This window comes from Monodon monoceros, unplaced genomic scaffold (assembly GCF_005190385.1).
Source record: "Monodon monoceros isolate NGI ecotype Baffin Bay Population unplaced genomic scaffold, NGI_Narwhal_1 Super_Scaffold_1, whole genome shotgun sequence".
Classification (NCBI taxonomy): Eukaryota; Metazoa; Chordata; class Mammalia; order Artiodactyla; family Monodontidae; genus Monodon; species Monodon monoceros.
In genome coordinates, this window is record NW_021703765.1 from 83599825 (window position 1) to 83625258 (window position 25434).

General features: G+C 45.5%; 1 protein-coding gene across 1 annotated transcript in view; it reads left to right on the forward strand.

Moving 5' to 3' along the window:
• Positions 1-25434, forward strand: part of TMEM132C (transmembrane protein 132C) — a 368961-nt gene that overhangs the window by 117922 nt on the left and 225605 nt on the right. Inside the window, exon 2 of the mRNA XM_029219888.1 lies at positions 14672-15560. Coding sequence (XP_029075721.1) covers positions 14672-15560 — 889 coding nt within the window. The remainder of the gene's footprint in view (positions 1-14671; positions 15561-25434) is intronic.

A 25434-nucleotide genomic window follows, 5' to 3' on the forward strand; every position in this document is an offset into this window, starting at 1 on the left:
TGGGAGGGAGGGAGACGCAAGAGGGAGGAGATATGGGAACATATGTATATGTATAACTGATTCACTTTGTAATAAAGCAGAAGCCAACACACCATTGTAAAGCAATTATACTCCAATAAAGTTGTAAAAAAAAAAAAATCACTTTTGTAAGTGTGATATTATCATAAAAAACTTCTCCTAAACATTTGTATGTATGTATAGATAGAAGGTAGAATCGTGTGTTTCAGTTTGTTCTTATTTTAACATAATTATTATGTGAAGTTTATTAATATATGCTAATTTTTATAAATATCAGTATTGATAGTTATTTTTAATGTAAGTATTTTAATATTTTATGATACTTGCGTGTAAGTGTGTGATAATGCTAATTGTCTACACAGTATTCGTTCTCGTAGCCTAGTAGTTGGGGCATCTCTGCCCCTCCCCCGCAGTAGAGGCTATTTCTCTCCCCACGCCCCCTCCCCTTCTCCCAGCACCCCTGCTCTCTGGGGAGCATGGTTTGCTGTTCCTTCTTCTTCAGCTTAAGGCTTTTGTCCCGGGGCAGAGAGGGAAGGGTCTGTGGGTGGGGCTTCCCCAATGGCTTTCTAATATGCTCCATACTTTTTTATTGAAGTATAGTTGATTTACAGTGTTTCACGTGTACAGCAAAGTGATTCAGTTAAATATATATACACGTGTATATGTCTATTCCTTTTCAGAGTCTTTTCCATTATAAGTTATTATAAGATATCGAATATAGTTCCCTGTGCTATACAGTAGGTCCTTGTTGTTTCTCTTTTATATATAGTAGTGTGTATCTGTTAATCCTGCATTCCCAATTTGTTCTTCCCTACCCCTTTCCCCTAGTAACCGTAAGTTTGTTTTCTGTGTCTTGTACATGCCCTTTTATTTTTTAAATTTTTATTGGAATATAGTTGATTTACAGTGTTGTGTTAGTTTCAGGTGTACAGCAAAGTGAATCAGTTATGCATATACATATATCCACTCTTTTTTAGATTCTTTTCCCATATAGGCCATTACAGAGTATTGAGTAGAGTTCCCTGTGCTATACAGTAGGTCCTTATTAGTTATCTATTTTATATAGAGTAGTGTGTCTATGTCAATCCCAATCTCCCAATTTATCCCTCCCCCCCCTTACCCCTGGTAACCATAAGATTGTTTTCTACATCTGTGATTCTATTTCCGTTTTGTAGGTAAGTTCATTTTGTACATGCCTTTTTAAGTTTGTGAGTTTCCAAAGGAAGGTGCCTCTTTCTGGAACAATTGCAAACTTAGCCTTCGACACCAAGGTCCAGCTGTACACCCTGGTAGAAGGCAAGAAGGGCGCCCACATTCTATAAAAAATTCAAAAGCAACAACAAAACTGAGTGAAAGTTGGTCTGCCTTCCTTATCACTGTGGACCGGCCATCGGAAACTTCAAGAGTGGTAAAATGTGGCGCCCTCGCCCTGCAACATCACTGTCTCGTGCAAACACCTCCTCCAGAGTATGGGTCCAAGGTGCCTGCCTCACTTTCCTTCCCAGCCTGGCCAATTCCGAAGCACTGTCTCATCACAGGACCACCTTCTACTTTTAAACAGTTACTAAGGAACACATCTCAGCTCTTGTATCACATTGGCATCCTTATTTCTACCCATCGTCATTCTTCCCTTCTGTGGCCGGTCTCCTCTCCTGGGCTTAGAGTCCTATGAGCTTGATAACCGTAGTTTATTTATCTACACATTATTCCCGACAGAAGCCAGGAAGCGCAAGACACACCAAAGGTTCCCAGTTAATATTTATTGGGTGAAGAGCATTCCTCATAATATCCCCCAGTTGGAGTGGGGTTTTTTTTTTTTTGAGATTAATGTTAAGACCAAGATCGAAGGCTTGCCCCTGCAATATTAAGTAAGAACAGTTGTAAGCTCAGCGGCCTCATCAATTAAAAACAGGACATTGAGGATCAGTTAGTTCAAAGTGACGGGAAGTGCATCTCAGACGGGCTTAAGCTATGAACGGAAACACCCAGAGACCCTCTGACTTTAGGCATGGCTGGATTTAGGGGCTCCAGCTCTTGACTCTTCTTTCCTCCATGTTAACTTGATTTTCGAGCTGGGATTCAGCATCTCTAGACCAGCACAGCCGTAGATGGTGAATAGCCCTCTTGCTGTTATTTTTACTAAGCTGGCACTGTATAGGAAAAACATCGCTGGAAGAGAGAGATGTGAACTTAAAGAAAGCTTATGTCCTGAAGCAGGTGAGCACGTGGGTCCTGAGTTCAAATCCTGATTCTAGTACTCTTAGCTGGGTGATGCTTGGGTAGGTTACATAACCTCTTTGAACCTCAGTCTTCTTGTGTGTAAAATGGGATCCTAAGAGTACTTAACATAAAGGGCTGTTCCAAGTTTAAACGACTGAGATGCAGTACCTGGACCTACAGGTTGTTGATGGTCGGTGTTGCTATGTTCATCCTTCTGTATCCACAATGCAGGTTTTATGAGGCTAATGTTTCACCTTCCATCTAAGGGACTTTTTTCCCCTTGAGTGTTCAGAATTCTCCCCTCTCAATTCTCCATCCTTTGTGGAAAACTCGGTTTCAATGTCTTCTTTCACGAGTCAAAAGCTATATATAATGAAAGAGAAAGCGCTTTCATCTTCTGATGGGTTCTTTCCTCTTTTTTGTTTACTCAGCCATCAGGAAAGCATTTTCTACTTTGTAGACTAAGACTCCTCGTTGATATAACCATCTGAAATACTGGTGCAACCAGTCAAAACTACGGATGCTAACCAGCAGGCAAAGGAGACTCACGTGTTGGGGGAAAAATGAGGATGACTCAGTGGGTTACAGAAGGGTTTTTAAAAATTGTCTGTAATTAGTGGGAAAGAAAATATGTGGACTCTATTAAAAATAAGCTCTTTGGGCTTCCCTGGTGGCGCAGTGGTTGAGCATCCACCTGCCGATGCAGGGGACGCGGGTTCGTGTCCCGGTCCGGGAAGATCCCACATGCCGCGGAGCGGCTGGGCCCGTGAGCCATGGCCGCTGAGCCTGCGCGTCCGGAGCCTGTGCTCCGCAACGGGAGGGGCCACAACGGTGAGAGGCCCGCGTACCGCAAAAAAAAATAAATAAATAAAATAAGCTCTTTATTTTTTAGGGGGAAAAGCCATCATAAAGAACAGGAATGCTGTTCCCTTTTATTTACATGAATTGAGATAATTGGGACTCTCAGGATAAATAATACCACCATCTGTGATAAACAGATGCTTCTCTCTTTGAATAGATGCAGCAAAACATTGCCAAACCAACCATACGCTACGTGAACATCAAATGCAGTTATTTAAATTCTGCTGTAAATGCTTACATTATGCAACTCCAAATCTCTCCCGATGTTTGAATCCAACCTTTCTTTTTTTTTTTTTTTTTTTTTTTGGCATCCTTTTCCAAACTGTCTTGGAGGCATCGTAAGAGGCATGTTTACATTTGGATCAATGAATAAACCTGGTATCTCTGTCAGATTGTAAAGAGCCCTGAAGGAAACACCAAGAAAGTTCTCATCTGCATGAAACACAACTCTTAGAAAGGCTTCGCCTATGTCAGAGGTCAGCAGACAACGGCTCACAGGCAGTGCCAGCCACCGCTGCGTTTGGATGACCTGTGAACTAAGAATACTCTTACATTTTTAAATGGTTGGAGAAAAAGCATATTTTAAAGAAGAAGAAGGTTTCTGACGTCATAATTCTATGAAGTTCCGATGTCAGTGTCCATCAATAAAGTTTTATTGGAGCGCGGGCACAACCGTGTTTACACTGGTCTCTGGCTGCCCTTTTGGCATAACAGAAGGGTTGGGTAGTTGAAACAGAGTATATAAGCCCATTAAGCCTAAAATGTTTACTGTGTGGGCTTTGACAGAAAACGTGTCTCGATCCCTTCTTTCTATGACCTGTGAAGCCAAATCACCTCAGTGGATGAAGCCAGTCTGTAACATCTTAGAAGCTTTCCGTTGAAAGTAAGAGAAAATCCGTGTCCTTTATGGTTGTGCACTGGTTCTCATAATAGGAAGGGCAGTGGAGAGGCAAGATTGAGGGTGTGTGTATTCAGTGGTCCCCCCCTTTGGTGTCAAGACCCAGGATCCCGCCACTGTACCTCCCCCATCCTGGCTTTGTCTCGGGATTTCACTCAGTTTCAGGATGGGTGACAGTATTAGTGGGGTGAACTGGTCTTGCCCTTGCCTCTGGGAAGAAAGGCGTTTGCTGCCACGGTTCTCTTAGGGTGGGAGGGCTTCTCTCCCAGGAGTCCCAGCAAACCTCCCCTTGTAGCTCCTGGGCCCAAAGTGTCCGAGGGCATGGTTTCCCAACCTCAGTGCCATTGACCTTTGGGACCAGCTAATTCTGAGCTGTGGAGCTATCCTGCGCGTGGAAAGCACTGAGAAGCATCCCTGGCATCTGTCCACTAGAGGCCGGTAGCATCCTAACCCCCCAACCATGGCAGTGGAACTGTTTCCATGTGAGTGAAATCATACAGTACGTGTCTTTCACCATCTGATTTATTTCACTTAGCATGATACTCTCGAGATCCATCTGTGTTGTATCAAATGGCAAGATTTCATCTTTTTTATGGATGGGTAGTCTTCCCTTATATGTAGGTATCTAGATAGATAGAAACATCTGTAGATACACAGGTACATAGATATCTACATAGACGTCAATATCTATCTCTATAGATAGATGTATAGATACCACATCTTCTTTATCCATTTACCCACTGATGGGTACTTAGGTTGTTTCCATATCTCGGCTGTTGTTAAGAGTGCCACAATGAACATAGGGGTGCAGATGTCTCTTCAAATTAGTGTTTCTGTATTCTTTGGATAAATACCCGGAAGTAGGATAGCTGGATCATATAGCAGCTCTATTCTTAATTTTCTGAGGACTCTCCGTACTGTCTTCCATGGTGGATACAGCAGTTTACATTCCCACCAACCAAGCAACCAACCAACCAAGCAACATGAAATCAGAGTAAGTGAACAGACCAAACCAAACAAAAACAAATACGTAGATACAGAGGACAGAGTAGTGGTTACCAGGGGGAGAGGGGGCTTGCAGTGGTTGAGAGTCCGCCTGCCGATGCAGGGGACACGGGTTCGTGCCCCGGTCCGGGAAGATCCCACGTGCCGCGGAGCGGCTGGGTCCGTGAGCCATGGCCGCTGAGCCTGCGCGTCCGGAGCCTGTGCTCCGCAACGGGAGAGGCCACAGCAGTGAGAGGCCCGCGTACCGCAAAAAAAAAAAAAAAAATAGTGGGGGGGGCTGCTACATGGATCAAGGGGATTGACTGTGTGCTGATGGATGGAAACCAGTTTTCGGTGGTGAGCGTGCTGTAGTGTATACAGAAGTAAACATACAATGTTGGCCACATGAAACTTACATAGTATTGTAAGTCAGTGTTACCCCAATTAGAAAAATACATTGAAAAAATTAAAAATTTAAAAAAACAGCTACATCCAGAAAAAAATTGTTTCCAGACATTTCCAGACGGTCCCCAGGTGGCATAATTGCCCCTATGTGGGAACCACGGGTTTGGGCCTGTGCAGAACTGAACCAGCTACTGGAGACAGATCTGGAATTACCCTGTGTGGTTTAAACCAGGGACTGGCAAATATCAGACCATGGGCCAAATCCAGCCCACCACCGATTTTTGTGCGGCCCACAGGCTGAGTCAGGGTGATGTAAACATGTAAGAATGGTAAAAAGTAAAAATGTAAATGGTTACATTTAAAATAGCTATATAAGTACCTTTGTAACATTGATTTTGCTTCTAAGGCTGCAAAGCCTAAGGTGTTTATTATATTCTCTTCAAGAAAAAAATGTGCCAACCCCTGGATTAGACCAGTGGTTCTCAACCCTTAGCTTTATAGATCATAAAATTAAATTCATAGTCTTGTAAACTGTCTATATACATAATTAAAAACAAATCAGTCTAGTGCCCTGTTCTAGAGATGAAAAATATGACCAAAGTAATGGATAGGAAAATAATATTTTAATATGTGTACATATAGGGAAGGTCAAATGAAGTCGTCAGATACTCGCCCGTGTACTTAGCGTCAGCATGGATGTGTCAGCCACACATGCAGGCTGGTATAGCTCTTTGGGCAAGTTGGATTTCACAGACAGATAGGGCATTGCTCATGTAATTTGCCAAAAGGGTAAACAAGTTTTTAGTAAAGTTTCATGAAATCAAAGTACAATCTGGATTTCCCTGATGGTGCAGTGGTTAAGAATCCGCCTGCCAATGCAGGGGACACGGGTTCGAGCCCTGGTCCGGGAAGATCCCACATGCCGCGGGGCAACTAAGCCTGTGTGCCACAACTACTGAGCCCATGAGCCACAACTGCTGAGCCCACGTGCCGCAACTACTGAACACCGTGAGCCCAGAGCCTGTGCTCCGCAACAAGCGAAGCCACCGCAGTGAGAAGCCCGTGCACCGCAACGAAGAGTAGCCCCCGCTCGCTGCAACTAGAGAAAGCCCGCGTGCAGCAACTAAGACCCAATGCAGCCAAAAATAAATAAGTACAATATGCACCCCAGTAACTGCAATACTGGCAAATGCACAGGTTCCATTGTTGCCCCTCCCGGAATTTTTAGTGGAGATAGGTTCTTGGCTTGGGTCGTCCTAATAGGTTTCTCACCTTTGTGAGTGTCCAGTGGGACAGTCAGAAGTCATGCAGGGCCTGGGCAATTATTTGTTGCCTGGGACCATCTCAGGCCTTGCAGGGCATCCAGCAGAGCTGGACCCCGCTCTCTACACATCAGTGGTATTCTTCCCTCTAGTCACTGTGATAAGCAACTCTGCCTCTGCCAACACCCCGAATGCCATCTCTGGTCAGCTGAACAATACCACTGTCCGCCCCCGTCTGTTCCTCAGTTGTCAGAGCCTGTGAATGTGTGACCTTATGTGGCAAGAGGGACTTAGCAGATGGGATTCAGTTGAACATTTTGAGATGAGGAGATGGTCCTGGATCACCCAGATGGGCCGATAAAACCACAAAGGTCCTTACAAGACGGAGGCCGGGGGTCAGAGAGAAGAGAAGCTGCTGGCTTTGAAGAGAGAGGAAGGAAGTGGCCAGGAGCCACGGAACGCAGGCACCTCTAACAAACGGAAAAGGCTCGGAAGTGATTGTCCCCTGAAGCCTCCCGGGGCATCGCAGCCCTGCCGACCCCTTCATGGTAGACTTCTGACCTCCAGAACTATAAATAAATATTTTTTTGCTGTTGGTTTACACTACTAAGCTGTGGTAATGTGTTACGGCGGCAATAGGAAACTAATACGTACATCGTCTCACGGGGGAGCTCTGTCTTGAGCCAGTTGGAGCCCCTCGTGGACCTGGGGTCTGAGCCACATTGCAGGGATGGAGGAGGAGGGATCGGCCTTGTGGGCCGTTTGCCAAGATCAAGCCATTTGCCAATTGCAGCCCAGTTAAAAGACTGCGTTTTAGGGGCTTCCCTGGTGGCGCAGTGGTTGAGAGTCCGCCTGCCGATGCAGGGGACGCGGGTTCGTGCCCCGGTCCCGGAAGATCCCACATGCCGCGGAGCGGCTGGGCCCGTGAGCCATGGCCGCTGAGCCTGCGCGTCTGGAGCCTGTGCTCCGCAACGGGAGGGGCCACAACAGTGAGAGGCCCGTGTACCAAAAAAAAAAAAAAAAAAGACTGCATTTTAGATTTAGAACTTTGCATAGCAAATATTTCCCTCTGTGCCTACCCAAGGCGCTATTCTCATGCTGATAAAGACCGAGATTCTGGGTGTTTTAGAGAGTTTGTCTTTGAAAGGCATGTCTCCTTTGCTCTACTTCCAGGGGACTGATTGAGGAGTGCCTGAGAGTGGTTATGGACTTTAACCAGAGAATGGGGGGGGGATACCCCCCCCATGGCCTCCAAGGGGAATATAAGTACCTGCTCCTTTAAAGGAGAGTTTTACTGTTTCGAAATTGCAAACCACACTATGTAATTTCAGCAGAGGGTACTGGGGGGAGGTTTGTTCAGAAGAGGCATTGAAATCAAATAATCCATTTATCAAGGTGCCTTTTGTTTCAAGAAGAAAAGTAACAATGTGCCCTATTTATCAGACATTTTGTGTCTCGCTAATGTTAATAAATCACACATGGTGGGGGGAGAGAAAAAAACCTTCCAAGTACTCAGGCCGGCTTGTGTTTCAAGTGAGCTGCGATGACTTGGAAGGAAAGTCCAATCAGGGTTTTTCTTGAGGCTTGTGGGGAAAGGCAGGCTTCTGTGTCGTAGGTTTCTGATATCATACAGGTAAACTGGAGATGTCGGAACAGGTCATTGAAGTTATGACAAGAGCCCACCCCTCTTGATTGCAGATTTCTTTTCTCACATGGCTGTCACCCAACTTTTTTTTTTTTTTTTACGAATTATAATCATCACCTATTTTTTTCATGTTGCTATAGCCTGAAAACCTTTTTACTATAACTTATCAACAGGATTGAAATAATGGTAATGATCATAATGATAATAACAGGAACAGAAACTGCTCCCCAATTATTAGGCGTGTTCTAGGTGCTGGGTACTTTCTTTATTGCTCTAAGGGAATTGGTTTTGATATGATTCCCACTTTAAAGATGAAGATTCTCAAACTCAAAAGTTTAAGGTATTTGCAAAAAAACCAAAAACTTACCTAGTACGTTGGGGACAGGGGTTCATTTTTGGATGTGGTCTGGCTTTGGGAATGCTCTTAACCACTGGGATGCATTCCTCTCACTGGGCTGGAGAGGGTTCGGTTACAATCCTTCCTCCTGGCCCTTTTGCATCTGTGACAAACCTCTGAACACCTGCTGTGAATCGAGCTAGATCAGGGTTTCTCATCCTTGGCAGTACCGGCGTTTTGGACTGGACGATTCTTTGTGCCGGGGGGGGCTGTCCCGTGCATTGTAGGATGTTCTCAGCATCGCTAGCCTCACCCCACTAGGTGACAGTAGCACCCAGCTGTGAAAATCAAAAATATCTCCTGTAGACGTTGCCAGGCATCTCCAGGGTGCGAAGTCACCCTTAGTTGAGAACCTCTGATACTCTTTAGGAAGGACCTTTGCACATCCTAAAGCAGCACCACTTGTGCCTCTGGAGTATTCCAGCGGGGTTTGCTTGTAGCTTATTTAATTGACAAGGAAACCGGGACCTAGCATTTTCACCAAAGTACCACACGAGCATCCATCGCTTACCACATTCAGGGCAACAGCGGGCCCCGGCCCCGCTTCCTAGACCAACTTCCCACTCCTCACACACCCAGCTCCTGAGCTTTCCCTCCACTGACCCTTTCCTGGTGCTGTGCTCCGCACCCCCCTTCCAAGGATCCTTCCCCTATTCCACTCACCCTCCCGAGATCCAACCCATCCTTCATGTCACAGCTCAGAGAGAATCAATGCTAAAGAATCCATCTCGGTCAGCACATCCCAAAGCGAGCATCGCATGATGTTCGCCGAAGGGTCATTTCCCTGGTGGTGTTCTGTCTGGGTGCTAAGTGGCATGGACACCTCCCGCGTCCACTGTCTCAGAATCTCAAAAACTCAATTTCCGGCAGGCAGCTTTGCAGTAGAGTTCTCTGATGAGCGACTGGTGGAGGACACGATATCCCGACACTGACAGGCAAGCACAGATAAAGAAAATGGATAAACAGGAAGGGAGACAGCAAATGAACGTGCTGTCAGCTGGGAGGCCAGATGCGGAGGTGCAGCTGTCAGCTTCTCTCCTCTTCCCCGCTCCACGTCCGGAGGCAGACAGCATCGGACTTTTCCAGGGGTATTGTTTCAGATGGGTAAAAATTACTCAACAATCCTATCTTTCTAGGAGACGCTGCTATGAGCGGGTGAACCAGAATTAGAGGGTGGATATCTGTCTGTGTTTCACTAGGTCACGGCAACCGTGCGATGGTTTCCTTGCAATCAGCAGATAGAGCGCCAGGAGAGAAATACCACAACGGCTGGTAACCACCACGGGTCCCTTAATCTGCTAGATGAGGGCTCCCCAAAATGTGAGATGAGCTTGGGAGATCCATATGGTGGCTGTGCAGACGGGCCTAGCACAGCTCCAGGGGGGCCGTTTTCATGAGCGTCTATGAAGTTGGGTATTGCAGGTACACCTACGAGGTGGGAAACCACTTGAGTCTTACCAGTGAGAAAGTGATTCCCTTTTCAGTTCTGTTTGAATTACTCTAATTCCCTCGAGGAGGAGGGAGTCTCATGTTGGTGTCACTGTATTTGTTTAGTTTCTTATCCTTGGTAATCTCTTGATATTTATGAGTTACCCCAACAGGTGTTGCTGCATAAAAAAACCACCTCCAAATTTAGAGACCTAGTTCACTTTTCATTTCTCATGAGTCTAGGGGTGACCAGTCTTGGCTGAACTTGGCTAATTTTGCCTGGGCTCTCTCACTTGTTTGGGGGTGGCCGCAGGCTCTGGGTTGGCTGATTTGGGATGGCCTCCACTGGAATAACTGCTGTCCTTCACATGGTCTCTGCAGAAATTCAAAAGAGAGTTCGTGGAAACCTGAGCTTGGAATTGGCACATTGTCACTTCTGCCATATTCTGCCGACAAGAGCAAATTCAAGGCCAACCTAGATTCAAGGAGTGGGGCAATAGGCTCATAATTTTGAAGGGAAAATTGCAAAGTCACACACAAAAGGTGTAGGAAGAGGAGGAGAATGGGAGCCATTTTGTAATTGCTCTACAACAGGTACTATTAGATCCTATATAATGAAATCTGTCCACCTGTCTATCTACCTGTGTACCCATCCATCCATCCATCCATCCATCCATCCATCCATCCAAACATCCATCCATCCATTATCCTTCCATCCGTCCATCCATCCATCCATCCTTCCATCCATCCATCCATCCATCCATCCATTTATCTATGGAAACTGAAACTGTCCAACAAGGTAAGAACTTGCCTGAGATCACATGGGTATTGAGTAGATCAACTCTAGATCTCTATAGCCAAACATCATGTCTTTAACCACTATACTAGATCCCACTCCCTTCTTTACAATGTCTGTCTCTTCTTGGCTCGAGTTAAATCTCTCATTAACTGGAAAACTTCAGAACTAGGTTCAGCAGGAAGGTATGAGCTAGGCACTTTCTGTTCCATACGAAAGATAAAGAGGGAGTTAAATAATGGAAGAATCCTAAGAGAAGAGATAAGAGGACAGCACGCCCACTTCAGCTTTATTTTATCGAAAATAAACTCAGCATTTGCTTCAAAGCAAAAGGTTCATTTTTAGGATTTTTTTAAAAGTAAAAAGACCAAAAAAAGGAGAAAAAAGGAATTTTTATGTGCAAGAAGAGTGAAGAATGATGAGAAAGCTTGTTGACAAGCTTCCCTGTTGTGGAATACACCCTGCACAGATGGGCCTTAGAATCCTTGCTCTGTTCCTTCAGAGAGTCCTTGGCCCACTATCTTTTCCAACCAAACGAGTCTCTAAATCTCTACCCTTCAAGGTTCAAAAGCTTTTTTGGAGAGGAATGAATACATCAGAATAAAAGCGTTAAATGTAGTAATTAGTCCATTGGGTTTGACACAATTCTACAAGCTGCTTAAAGAGTCAATGATTACCCATTCTCTAGTAGGTCTGTGTCTTTATTCCCGTCTTACCCCTAGGTTCTTCATGACCTTTTTTTTTTTTTCTTAGATTCTATATATGTGTGTTAGCATATGGTGTTTGTTTTTCTCTTTCTGACTTACCTCACTCTGTATGACAGACTCTAGGTCCATCTACCTCACTACAAATATCTCAATTTCGTTTCTTTTTATGGCTGAGGAATATTCCATTGTATATATGTGCCACATCTTCTTTATCCATTCATCTGTTGATGGACACTTAGGTTGCTTCCATGTCCTGGCTCTTGTAAATAGAGCTGCAATGAACATTGTGGTACATGACTCTTTCTGAATTATGGTTTTCTCGGGGTATATGCCCTGTAGTGGGATTGCTGGGTCGTATGGTAGTTCTATTTTTAGTTTTTAAAGGAACCTCCATACTGTTCTCCATAGTGGCTGTACCAATTCACATTCCCGCCAGCAGTGCAAGAATATTCCCTTTTCTCTACACCTTCTCCAGCATTTATTGTTTCTAGATTTTTTGATGATGGCCATTCTGACTGGTGTGAGATGATATCTCATTGTAGTTTTGATTTGCATTTCTCTAATGATTAATGATGTTGAGCATTCATTCATGTGTTTGTTGGCAGTCTGTATATCTTCTTTGGAGAAATATCTATTTAGGTCTTCTGCCCATTTTTGGATTGGGTCGTTTGTTTTTTTGTCATTGAGCTGCATGAGCTGCTTGTAAATCTTAGAGATTAATCCTTTATCCGTGTGACAAAGTGAGAGCGTGGCATGGACATATATACACTACCAAATGTAAAATAGATAGCTAGTGGGAAGCAGCCGCATAGCACAGGGAGATCAGCTCGGTGGTTTGTGACCACCTAGAGGGGTGGGATAGGGAGGGTGGGAGGGAGGGAGATTCAAGAGGGAAGACATATGGGAACGTATGTGTATGTATAACTGATTCACTTTGTTATAAAGCAGAAACTAACACACCATTGTAAAGCAATTATACTCCAATAAAGATGTTAAAAAAGAAAAAGTCAATGATTTTCTTTAAACACATAGAGCCAGAACCTTTTCTAGAATGTTATGCAGGGTCTTCTGAGAGTGTTTTAACCTGGTCCTGAAATGAGTGGGTTAAAAGGGAAGCAGTAAAATATCCCTAAAGGGAGAGGGGCAAAGTACCCGTGTTACGGTGACCTCAGAACAACGCCTCTGGGCGAAGAACAAGGGAGAAAGCTATTCCTTTGAAAAGCCACCTTGACAACCTAAGGGCGTTAGGCTGCAGCACCAAAGGCAGCTTTGATCTGCTAGCCAGTGTTCCGCGGGAAGAGGATTAGGGGAAGTTCCAGAGGAGAGAGGCATGGGGTAGCCCCATAGGCTGGATGGGCTGTGCTGGCTGCAGTTAGAAGCAGGGACAGCAGGGCAGGTTGGAGCATCAGGGGCGAGGAATGCCCGTGTTCTCTCTCAGTGTATGAATGGGGGCTTATGTGGGTTTTCTGGTCTGGTTCTGAAAGACAAGGGCCAGGCGATGGTCTTTCCTGGGCTTTGCAAAGTTAGCAGTTGGGGCACAGTAACCTCTCGTGCCCTGGGCGAGCAGCGAGTCCCCGGCAATGTAAGTATCAACCCACGGGGAAGCTTTAGAGGGCAACCTTCAATCAGCAAGGAGGCAGCTGGTTGTACTGCTAATAATGTGGGTGATGAACAGAGAAAGACAGGAAGATGGGAGCGATGTGCTGCTTTTCCCTGGCTCAGTGTTGAACCTCCAGCCTCCAGTGTACATTGACTTACCTGGCTGGAGATTCTAACTGGTGCTTTCAGTATTCTTTTTTTTTTTTTTTTTTTTTGGTACGCGGGCCTCTCACCACTGTGGCCCCTCCCGCTGAGGAGCACAGGCTCCGGACCTCAGCGGCCATGGCTCACGGGCCCAGCTGCTCCGCGGCATGTGGGATCTTCCCGGACCGGGGCACGAACCCGCGTACCCCGCATCGCCAGGCGGACTCTCAACCACTGCGCCACCAGGGAGGCCCCCTAACTGGTGCTTTTAAACTCAGGTGCTCCTGAGGGTCCAGCAGGAAATGGTACTGAGCAAGGTGGTTTGCTGGGTCTGTTCTCTTACCGTTGCCGGGTGGGCAGACAGCCTACATGCTGCCACTCCTCTCATGTTTGCAGAGAAGCTGGAAACCCAGATACTCCCCAGTTTTTAAAAAAGGTTCCCATTCATAGCCATCTTTTAAAATACCGTGGACCAAACAGAACCCACCTGCAGGCTGAGTTGAGCACCGTAAGTGAGCAGTTTGCAGTGTCTCCCAGGTTGCCCTTTTTCTTTCGACTTTATATTTTTGGCTATGAGCAAGGTCTTGTAAATTTTTTAGACAGGCATGTTTATCACTGTTTAATTGCATTCGGCATTTGGGTTATCGTTAGAGAGCTTTCCCTAGACCCAGGTTATAGAGGAAATCACATTTTCATTCAGTAGTGAAAAAATGTCATTTTTTTTACATCTAGATCACTGATCCATTTGAAGTTCATGCTTGTGTATGGTGTGAGGTATGGCCCTAATTGTATCTTTTTGCCAAACGGCTGGTCGGTTGTCCTAGTACCATTTAAAGTCTGTCTCTGCCTCATGATTTGTGGTGCCACCTTTAAAACATACGAAATGTCTAGATGTACAGGGGCTTATTTATGAACTGTTCCCTTCCACTGGTCTGGTTTTCTCTTCATGTACCAGTGTCATTAAAAATGTTTGAAACTCATGCAAGTTATTAATAAATACACCCACTTTACACTCCCACACTTGCCAGCATTAGATCAGACTCCATAAAGTTGCCACTGTTCAACAATTCTTAATGGACAAAAATCTCCCTTTCGTAGGTTTCGACCTAATACACGCAGGTAATTTTCGGAGCATGTAGTCATTTACTGGCTGATCGAAGAAACATGAAAATCCTAGCCAAGTGGACTGCGGAGTGTTTACCCTCGTTTCTAAATTGCTCGTCAATTACCCCTCGTTGCTAAGTGACCTCTAAGGAGCCCAGAATAACCCCATCTTTGTCTTTTTCTTTTTTCTTTCCCCCCTGCAGTGATCGAGGGCCGTGGGGTCACAGACAACATCCAGAGGTTTTCCTCGCTGCCCCCTTATCTGCCCGTGACCTACCACGTGCTCAGAGCGGAGACCTCCTTCTTCCTGAAGGAGACCAACCAGGACTTGACACGCAACTCCAGCCTGCAGTCCCGAGTCGAGTCCTTCTTCCCCTACAAAGCCAGGCGGCCCCCGATCTTAAATGCCAGCTATGGGCCGTTTTCGGTGGAAAAGGTTGTGCCCCCGGACCTGATGTCGACTCCAGACTTTTTGGGTCCCACCGACAAGGTTAGTTTCAACTGGAAGCTGAAAGCGCACATCCTGCGAGACAAGGTCTCCCTGAGCCGGCCCCGCGTGCAGGTGCTCTTCCACGTGGTGGGCAGGGACTGGGACGACGCCGGCCCCGCGCAGAGGCTGCCCTGCCTGCGGGTGTTCGCCTTCCGGGAGACCCGGGAGGTGAGGGGTACCTGCCGGCTGCAGGGGGCCCTGGGGCTGTGCGTGGCGCAGCTGGAGCTCCCAGCCGGCTGGTTCGGGCCCCCCACGGTGATGGCCTGGAGGAAGAAGTCGCCCGAGCCCCCCGAGGGCAGCCCCGTGGAGCTCTACTACGCCCTGCAGCCCGGGGACGAGCGCGGAGACTGTGCGGGCGGCGACGTCCGGAAGGGCAATGCCATCCGCCCCGGGAAGGACGGGCTGGAGGAAAGCACGTCCCACCTGCAGAGGATCGGCGCCGTCGGCCTCTACCGGGTCCAGGACAGCGCCCAGCTCAGCGAGTTGCGCCTGGATGGCAACGTGGCCGTCTGGCTGCCCTCCCGGCCGGCCAAGCAAGGAGACGTGGTCACTGCCTATGTCACCGTGGCCAGCAATTCCACCGTGGACTTCTTCATCTTGAGGTAGGTGCCCACTGTAGTCTGGGGTGTGCGTACGGTGATGCCGGACGGGAAGGTGGGGTGCAGATTTGAGAAGACTCCATCTTCACCACCTTCAGGGCCGCTCCGGCTTCAGAGTAGAAGCCACATTCTGCACCCGGCCACAGGCTTTCAGCAGCTTCGCTGTATATTAGGGGGTGGGAGAATGAGGGCCGGAATTGCACCCCTAAGAAACAAGACTAACTTACCCACTGTCTTCTGACCTTGCATTACCTTTGAATTGGCAGAAGGATAGGACTTTTTTTAAGCTTCAGATTTTTTTAATACATGTACAAATACTTGGTTGCATGGCCAAGTATATGTTCAGGGGGCCCAAGAAAAGACATAGGCATATCTCACTTGGGGTGTAAACGTGAAAAAAAAAAGCCAAGGATAAGTATCTTTTTTTTTTTTTTGGTGGGGTTAAATCTTGCCAGTTAGCGGTGGGAAAACCCCAGTTTGTGAGTATAGTTTAGTAATGATTCAGGGAGTCTGCCCAACAGAAGATTCTTCAGCAGAGGTATTCCATCTCATAAAAAAAGAAAAAAGAAAACTAAATTGAAACAACTACAGAACAACCCACCTACCATCACAATCACCTCTGTTGGTTCAGCAAATCACCCCAAACTTGTAATGGGCTCTTTCTCTGCACAGTGATTCTAAGGTTTAGATCAGGAGCGCCTGTTGTCCGAGGATAACTAATAATGGGGGGGGGGAAGCCACCTGAAGCAAATCCTCTTAAAATGTGGCCCAGGATTTCATAAAAATGAAAAACTATTTGCTTGAGATTTGTTTAAAAGATAAGGATGATAAATAGCAGGTTTTGTCTGGTATCGTTAAGAAGGACTTAGGTTGTAATTGCAGCTATGCTTTGGTTCTTTTTAGAATAAAAAATTAACCACGTGTTGCTTGAGTTGCTGGGGAAAATATTCGCAAAATAGAATGATGGCGTCTTATAGCATATTTCCCTTTGGTTTAAATTTTGTTGTCTGATAATAAGAATGGTCCATTGTCAAGGGTTTTAATAAGTTTCTTGAGGCATTTCTTAGTCCTTTGGATTCGAATAATTCTCTTCTGAAGTGTCTGTCTAGTCATCATCCTTATAATTTTTTCTTTCAATTTTTAAGTGGACTAGTTTTACCAGATCCTTCTTTGACTGTGGTTTGGGATATGATCAAGGGCTTTACAGCATCACTTTCAGTGGCGTTAGGCAGTCCTGCATCTTCTACAAAATATAAACTGTGCCCTGGGGGAAAAATTCCCATCGTATTTGTACTGATGGATGGTCAGCCTGGTGCCTGCTGCCTTTGGGGGGGGAGGAAGGATAAACTCAGCGTCTTAATGCAAGTGTCAGCCTTATAACTGCAGGGCCAGGATAGCAGATATGAGATAAAAGAATCCAGGTTTGCTTCCTCCTGCCTTGGATGGGGAAAGACACTGATCTGGAAGGTTTGAGTTTCATTTCCACTGAGTCCGTTAGCACCCTGGTGTCATGTTCTTCTATTGCAAAATAAATATATCAATCCCGAGCTTTGGAAAAGAGGGATAGAAGGCAGGGAATCAATGGTACTGCTAACAAGTTTTAAAATTCCAGAGTTATAAGTATCTTCCCACTTGTACTTATCCTTAGCTTCCCTCTTTAGCACAGCAGGCTTGAGGGGTGAGTATGCTTGAGCCACTGGGTCCCCACGTGTAAGATGCAGGGCCTTCCGCTGCAGGTGGGACACTCAGACCTGGTTCACTGGAGAGGAGAAGCTGTTTTCTGTATTTTTCATCACAAAGATGAGCATGATGTGGGAGAACACAGGTCCTGCAACCAGCTGGCCTCAATTCTGGTCTGCTTCCTGGCTTTGTGACTGTAGGCATGCCGCCTCATCTCCATGTGCCTTAGTTTCCTAATTCAGATGAGACTCTGGTACCTACTGCCATAGGGATGGGAAGATTCAGTGGGCTAATATTTATTTGTGAGATGCTTACAAGAGTATCTGGCACATAAAAGTGCTTCTATGAAGGGTTGCTGTTGAACATCCATCAGAACTTCCATAAGCATTGAATTCTATTTTAGCAGTGAAAGGATATTGTGCTTTGCATAAAACAACAGCTACCAGGTGTGTTCTGAAAGCTGTATTGATTCTCACTTCACCATGCTTTTGTTTAAAGAGCAAAAAAATTGTTTTATAACGACAAGAGCTTTGGTAGCACAGAGGGTCAGAACGACATGGATGTTGCTGGATGCCGGGAAGGGCAGTGGCCCTATTTCTGCCTACCTGATCTTTCCACCCACGGATGAGAGTCATGGGGAGAGAGAGGAGGTGGAGGAGAAACAGAGTCAAGAATGACTCCAAGGGCTTTCCTGGTGGCGCAGTGGTTGAGAGTCCGCCTGCCGATGCAGGGGACGCGGGTTCATGCCCTGGTCCGGGAAGATCCCACATGCCACGGAGTGGCTGGGCCCGTGAGCCTGTACTCTGCAACGGGAGAGGCCACAACACTGAGAGGCCCATGTACTGCAAAAAAAAATAAAAAAAATAAAAAAAGAATGACTCTAAGACATTGGGTGTGAAGGATGCAGCTGTCCTGATTGGTATGGGAAGGCTGTGGGTAAAGTAGGTATTCCCTTTCCAGATAACGTATCTCATTTTAATTTATAAATTAATCATTCTAAGGAAAAAAATATTCAGTAAGAAAATACAAAAAGATGTACACGGATGTGGCAAAATAGTGAATTTTGCATGAGGCTTATTGAAGTCTGGGAAACACCACTTTCTTCCTAGTAAAAGTAGCAGCTCGTGGAAATCCACCTTTATCTAGCTGTCTCCGGTGATGGTCACTGGTTCAGTCGATCACAGGAGAAATCCATCTGGCCCATCACTGGAACCCAGCTGCGAAATTCACGGGGGATTTTTTTTTTGTGGGGGGGAGGGACTTTGCTACACCCTTCCTGACCGTGAAATCCAAAGACATTCTCCATTGCCTCCCTGGAAGATGGCTTTGCCGACAAGGCTATGATGCTTGAAGACAACCCAAACTTCTTGGGAATTTTTATAGGACCAATAACATACATGGACACTTGGCCTAAGCCTCCTTTCTGAGATCGTTTTCACAAACGATACTCTCTTCCATGGGCTCGAGGAAGCCACCTGCATTTCATTAGTTAGTCGTGCATTTAATTCAAGGGCCATCCCTGCTTTGTGATCAGATTGGTTCCTGAGATGCAGTCAAGGTGTGGAGGTTGAAGCTTTGTTTCCTGTGGATATAACGTTATTTTAGAAACCTATTTTGGAAAAATAGAAACATAAAATAATGGCCAACGTAAAGTAAAATACCCAACTGGATATGTTTTACAGATACTTCTAAGTAGGTCAGTTCCATGGGTATCAGTCCCTTGTACCCTGGGATACAGCTTAGCACATATTGGGCTGGCCAAAAAGTTCATTCGGATTTTTCCAGAAGATGTTAACAGGAAAACCTGGATGAACTTTTTGGCCAACCCAGTAGTCAAGGACTAGTAAACATTTATTGAATCGATGCAAAAGCAAATACCTAATGTCAAATTTATACCATGATGTGCCTTTTCATGGATGTTTTCCTTCATGACTTACTAACTGAATCTTCTTGAAATAATATCAAGATTCCTTACGGCAAGCATAAGCATTATTCCCTATTCCGAGGGTTTTCAAAACATATTGACAATTGGGGTCATCAGTCCTGACAATTCCCGATGCCATCTCCACGTACCTGAATGCTGCTGACAACCCGGGATGCTGAGGACCGCACTTCTTACTCAAAGCTCAATCTTAGACTGGGTTTGCGGAATTACTCCCTGTGTTGGGACCAACGTTCACATTATCTCAAGTTGCAGGTGTTAGGCAGGTAGATCACTCTTTACCTTGCAGGTCTTTGAAGGGAAGATTAGGGGACACCGTGGCACCTCTGATCTTAGCAGGAAGCAACTGAAATTGATCCCTAAAGAAGCCAAGGCAGTGGTTCACTGGTCCTCTCCCTTTTAAAATAAGCTTGCTTAATTGAAATCCCTAATTCACAGAAACGGTCGGGGGATGTCCTCCTCCGAGTGTAACTAATTCAGAACCCCGCAACTTTGTGATTGGAATTAGGGATGCTAAGAGAGTCATAAAGAGTCTTTCCTCTTTATAGGATTACATTATGCTGCTACCATGAGCTTACACATAGCAAATCGTCCTATCTCGAGTCTCATAATGAAAAAGAACATAAGTAGCGTACCAACTGGTTTAGTCTACGCCAGGATTTCTCAACCTCCGCAAGATGGGCATTTGGAGCCAGATCATTCTTTGTTGTGAGGCCATCCTGTGCATTGTAAGATGTTTAGCAGCATCTCTGGCCTCCACCCACTAGCAGTGGTACCTTCTCTTCAGTTGTGACAATCAAATTGTCTCCAGACATTGACAGATATCCCTTGAGGGACAAAATCACCCCAGTTGACAGCCACTGGTCTACACCTTTGATGTGCAGAGGGTATGGATATCTGGATGGTCTGTGCGGAGATTTGGGTGGGAAATGAAGAAACGGTCTGGCTCATCCTAGGCGTCTGACCAAAGTCAAAAGCTGCTGAGACCGTATTTCCTCAGTTTCTCTTCTGACAGTGTACTCCCTCATTCTGTTCCCTCCCCATCTAGAGTTAAGTGTCTGATCAGTATAATCAATTAAAAACCAAAGGATCCAGACTATTTCACAGGTGACTGAGGAAGAGAGAAAACAAGATACTTGACATCACCTGTCTTGGATTCCATGTATTTCTGGATTTCTGTCGAGCTCAGGTAGTTATCCCAAGTCCTGTCAGCCGGTGGTCCGGCCACCATGCCTCCCCTCAAAGGTAGCTGACTCTTCAGAACAAGTCATGACCCCCACGAGCAGAAATAGAAATCTTTCCATCTCTTTCTCTCCAGAAGAGCTGACCACAGAACAACCGTTTGCATGGCTGCTTTGTCCTTTTCTGGGTAGGGTTTGTGTATCAGTGCTGATCATGGAGCCTTCAGGGTTTAAATCCTAAGAGGTGACTTTTCCTTTTTAAGTAAAACATGGTGAAGTCACGATGTAATCCTCCCAGAAGAATAAAGAAGGAGTAGAAGAAAGATGACGCTGTGCCAGGCATCCAGTCTGAAGAGCCCTTGCTTTGTAGAGGCAGGATCACAAATTAAGGGAGTAAGTCGTGAGGCAGCCCTCCGCTGGGGTTCAAGGGGTATCGTTCTGTTCCTTCCTGGCTATCGGATGTGGGACCCTACTGATTCATTACCTCTGTTCTGGTGTGGCTGAGAGGTATATGCACAGTCATTCTTGTTAATAACTAATGTCCCCCAGCCAAATCAACATGACGTCATGTGCATTTAAGTGCTGCTCTGTGTTCCCAGCGTCTTCCCAATAAATAAACAACAAGGATGAAGGGTGCAGTCAGGCAAGAAGCTTTTAAGGAGCTGTGCTAAAGGAAGAAGAATGTTAGGGAAGTATTATTTTTCTTTAAGCAGGATGAGATCTGTAGGTGGATGTATTTCTAGAACCTCAGCGTATAACAAGGGAATGCAGGTAGAGTGCAGAGCCTGGCTCTCTCCAAGTCTACAAGGATTTTGTGAGGTTCATCTTTTACAGACAAATTGTGTTCCTAACCAGCGCAGGGCAGAGGGCAGAGTCTCAGGATGCCCCTGGTGGGTGGATGGTGGGATTCACGGGGCATCTCTCTCCTAATAGACTGAAGCCCATCACGCAGCTTCACTACTAAGTCTACTTACACTTAATTATACACAAGTACGCAAAATACACAAATGGTCATAGCAGCATTATTCACAATAGCCAAAACATGGAGAAAACCCAAACGTTCCATCAATGGATGAATGAATAAGTGAATTGTGGTATATTCCTACAATGGAATAGAATATGGCCGTAGAAAGTTATGAAGTATTGATACGGGCTACCATTGTGGATGAACCTTGAAAACATGGCACCGAGTGGAAGAAGCCAGACACAACAGACCATGTGTGGTACGATTCTATGTATAGGAAATATCTAGAATAGGCAAGTCCATAGAGACAGACGGTAGAGTAGCGGTTGCCAGGACCCAGTGAAATAGATGGCCAGTGGGGAATGATTGCTAAGGGTATGGGGTTTCTTTCTGGAGGGATGAAAATATTTTGGAATTAGATGGTGCAGGTGGGTGTACAACTTTGTGAATGTACCGAACACCACTGAATTGTATACTTTAAAAATATACGATATACAAAACTAAACCATATATACAAGATAGAAATAAGCCAGATATATAAATAAACCATATGTATTATATATAAACATCTGTAAATAATTATATATATAAAGAAACTATATATAAGTATAATCTATATGTATATATAGGGATATATTGTAAGATGGTATGGAAGAGCCCGAACGAACTTTTTGGCCATCCCATTATATCTCCCAGCAGATGGTGTGTGTGATAGAAAAGATGATTTGTCTTGACCTTTCTTTCTTGCCTCCAAACTTAACCACATATTAAACATGGAACGAATTAAAAAAAATAAAACTCTAGTCTAACTGAGGCTCTTTCCCTCAAGGGATCAAATGTTCAGTTGCCTTTCCCACACTTGGCAACATTCTTAGGATCGTGCCCGGTTGAATCTTTCCCACGGACACTAAAGCGTTTCTTATGCTTTGTACCATGTCTCGATGAGAAGCCGCCTCAACGTTTCGGATGAATGAGAATGGCCAAAGCAGGGATGGGCTGGCTTACATCAGACGTCTATACGGGCTAGCCAGGGAATATAGACACGTGCAGCTGTATGCAGGGGGTGGGCGAGTGCTAAGAGGGCCTTAGCAGCCCCCATAATCTCAATTAACCAGCCCCCGAGACCGCCCCAGATCAACACTTGATCCAGCGAGGGCAGTATATTATGTCCGCACAGTTCTCCACTTCCACGCAATGGCCAGTCGGATGGGCCAGATGATGGGACCGGTAGGGAAGCAGCAAGAGGGGGATCACGTGTGTTTCTTTTTTTTTTTCACGTGCATTTCTAAAGGGAGCAGCCTCTTCTCAACTCCCAGCAATTGTTGCGGCTCTGGAGCCCAAGACCATGACAACCAGGTTTACTGGTCTTGAAGACCAGCTGGAAACGCAGGGTTTATGTACAGTCTTTCAAACAGAATGACTTTTCAGCCATCGCCGTGCAGGCCTGGGGACCTGCTTGGGTCTGCGGGTTGCCATGCTGCATCTCTTGATCCATAAGTCAGGGCTCAAAGTAGAGTGGTTTAGTGTCCTGGGGCTGCTGTAACAAATGGCACCAAACTGGATGGCTTAAACAACAGAAGTTTTTTCTCTGACGGTTCTGGAAGCCAGAAGTCTGAAATCAAGACAGCGGCAGGGCCGTGCTCCCTCTGAAGCCTCTAGAGAAGAGCGCTTCTTTGGCTCTTTCAGACGCTGGTGGCTGCTGTCAGCCTTTAGGGTTCCTTGGCTTGTGGTCACATCCCTCCACTCTCTACCCCTGTCTTCACGTCAATTTTCCATCTGTTTCTCCTCTATGTCTGTGTCTCAAATTGCCCTCTCTTTTCTCTTATAAAGAAACCTGTCATTCAGATATCATGTGATACCACTTATAAGCTGACTCTAAAAACAGCGATACAAATGAACTTATTTACAAAACGAACAGACTCACAGACGTAGAAAACAAACTTATGGCTACCAAAGGGGAAAGGGGGACAGGGATAAATTGGATGTTTAACATATACACACTACTATATTTAGAATAACCAACAAGGACTTACTGTATAGCACAAGGAACTCTGCTCAATATTCTGTAACAACCTAAATGGGAAAGTAATTTGAAAAGGAACAGATACATGTATACGTACAACTGAATCCCTTTGCCGTACCCCCAAAATTAGCACAATATTGGAAATCAACAGTAGTCCAATATAAAATAAAAATTTACAAAAAAAAAAAAAAAAAAGAAACGAGTCATTGGATTTAAGACCCACCCCAATCCAGAATGATCTCATTTTTGAGATCCTTAACTACTTACATCTGCAAAGACCCTGTTTACAAATAAGGTCACCTTCTGAGGTTCTAGATGGACATGAATTGGGAGAAGGGCCATTCTTCAACCCACCCTAGAGAAGATGGGCCACTCGCTGTATTTCAGAGCCTTCCACTGTGGCATCCTTGGTTCTTCTGAATTGCTCCATCCCCCGGCAGGAAGGACATGCTATGAATAAGAATGTGTGCCTTCGCTACATGAAGGATAAACCCTTCTCTGTTGGGGGAGTCCAGACCTGCACCCTCAAATCCATTCCACTAATTTCTGAGCGCAGCCTGTGTGTGTGCGGTTATAATTGAGTATTAGGGAGTGTGGGGTTTTTTGCCTGATCCCTTTTGTGTCTGAGGATACAAAAAACGCTCAAAGGCAATTTCCAGATACGTGGCTTGCCCTGGATAATTGTTGGCTCTTCATTTCCACTGGAGCCTCAATCTGCAGGGTCAAGTAGAACCCTCGAGAATGACTGCACAGTCCCCAGACTCCCCCTGAAGCAGAGAAGACCGTCCAACAGGATGGTGTTTGCCTCGACTGCCAATTTGGAGCTAATTCAGAAAATTCTGGAGACTCATTTTCCCACACTCGTGTTGAAAATGCCTTCCCTGTTGAAGGCCTCCCCAGGAAAGGTTTGTTTTCATTTTCTCCAGCTTGTCGTTTTAAATGTATTCTGCTGGAATAGAGAAAAGGAACAATTTTCTTTCTGCTTGGGAAGAAGTAAAGAAATAACGTTTCCTGCCTGGGGCCCCTCCCCAGCCCCCCCAGAACACATCTGGGTTGCCAGGCAGCCCGGCTTCTGCGAAACATTTGAGAACGATTTGACTGTTGTGGGAAACATTTAAACATAAAATTGATTCCAGTTCTGTGAACAGAGAAAAGCAGAGTCCTTCTGACCACGTCCTGCCTCTTCTGTTCCATGTTTTCAACCATGTAAAAGTCATCTTAGTGTTCGAGTTTCCCCACATCACAGCTTCGTCTGTTGCAAACAATATGACACGTGCATAAGTGGCCCTGTGACACACGGTCCCTTTCTATCCGGACATTTTGGAAAAGAGAGTCTGGCTAAGGGCGTGGTAGTCATCGCAGTAAGAGTGTCAAAACTTTAGTATTATGGCGTACTGGGGTATTTTATTTTTCTTCATATGGATTTTTTTCTTTTGTTTTTGGGTCCCTCTTTTTATTTTGTTTTTTAATTTAATTTTTAAATGGAAGTAGAGTTGATCTACAATGTTGTGTTTCAGGTGTACGGCAAAGTGACTCAGATATATATGCACATGCTGGAGTATTTTAAAGTACTGATATGCTGCTACTCTGGTGTCATGTCACTGCTCCAGGGTTCCTAATATCAGAACTTTCAACTGTTTGTGGCTTGCAACTGCAAGAGTTATTAGCTGAATTAAAATCTCGGAGAGGGGAAAAAAACCTTACCGGATTCAAAAGCGTTCTGAATGCATTCCCGCTGCTTTATTTCACTAAGCGAAATAAGTCAGCCGGAGAGAGACAAATACTGTGTGGTATCACTTATAGGCGGAGTCTAAAAATACAACAAACTGGGGCTTCACTGGTGGCGCAGTGGTTGAGAGTCCGCCTGCCGAGGCAGGGGACGCGGGTTCGTGCCCCGGTCTGGGAAGATCCCACGTGCCGCGGAGCGGCTGGGCCCGTGAGCCATGGCCGCTGAGCCTGCGCGTCCGGAGCCTGTGCTCCGCAACGGGAGAGGCCACAACAGTGAGAGACCCGCGTACAGCAAAAAAAATAAATAAATAAAAATACAGCAAACTAGTGAATATGACAGAAAAGAAGCAGACGCACAT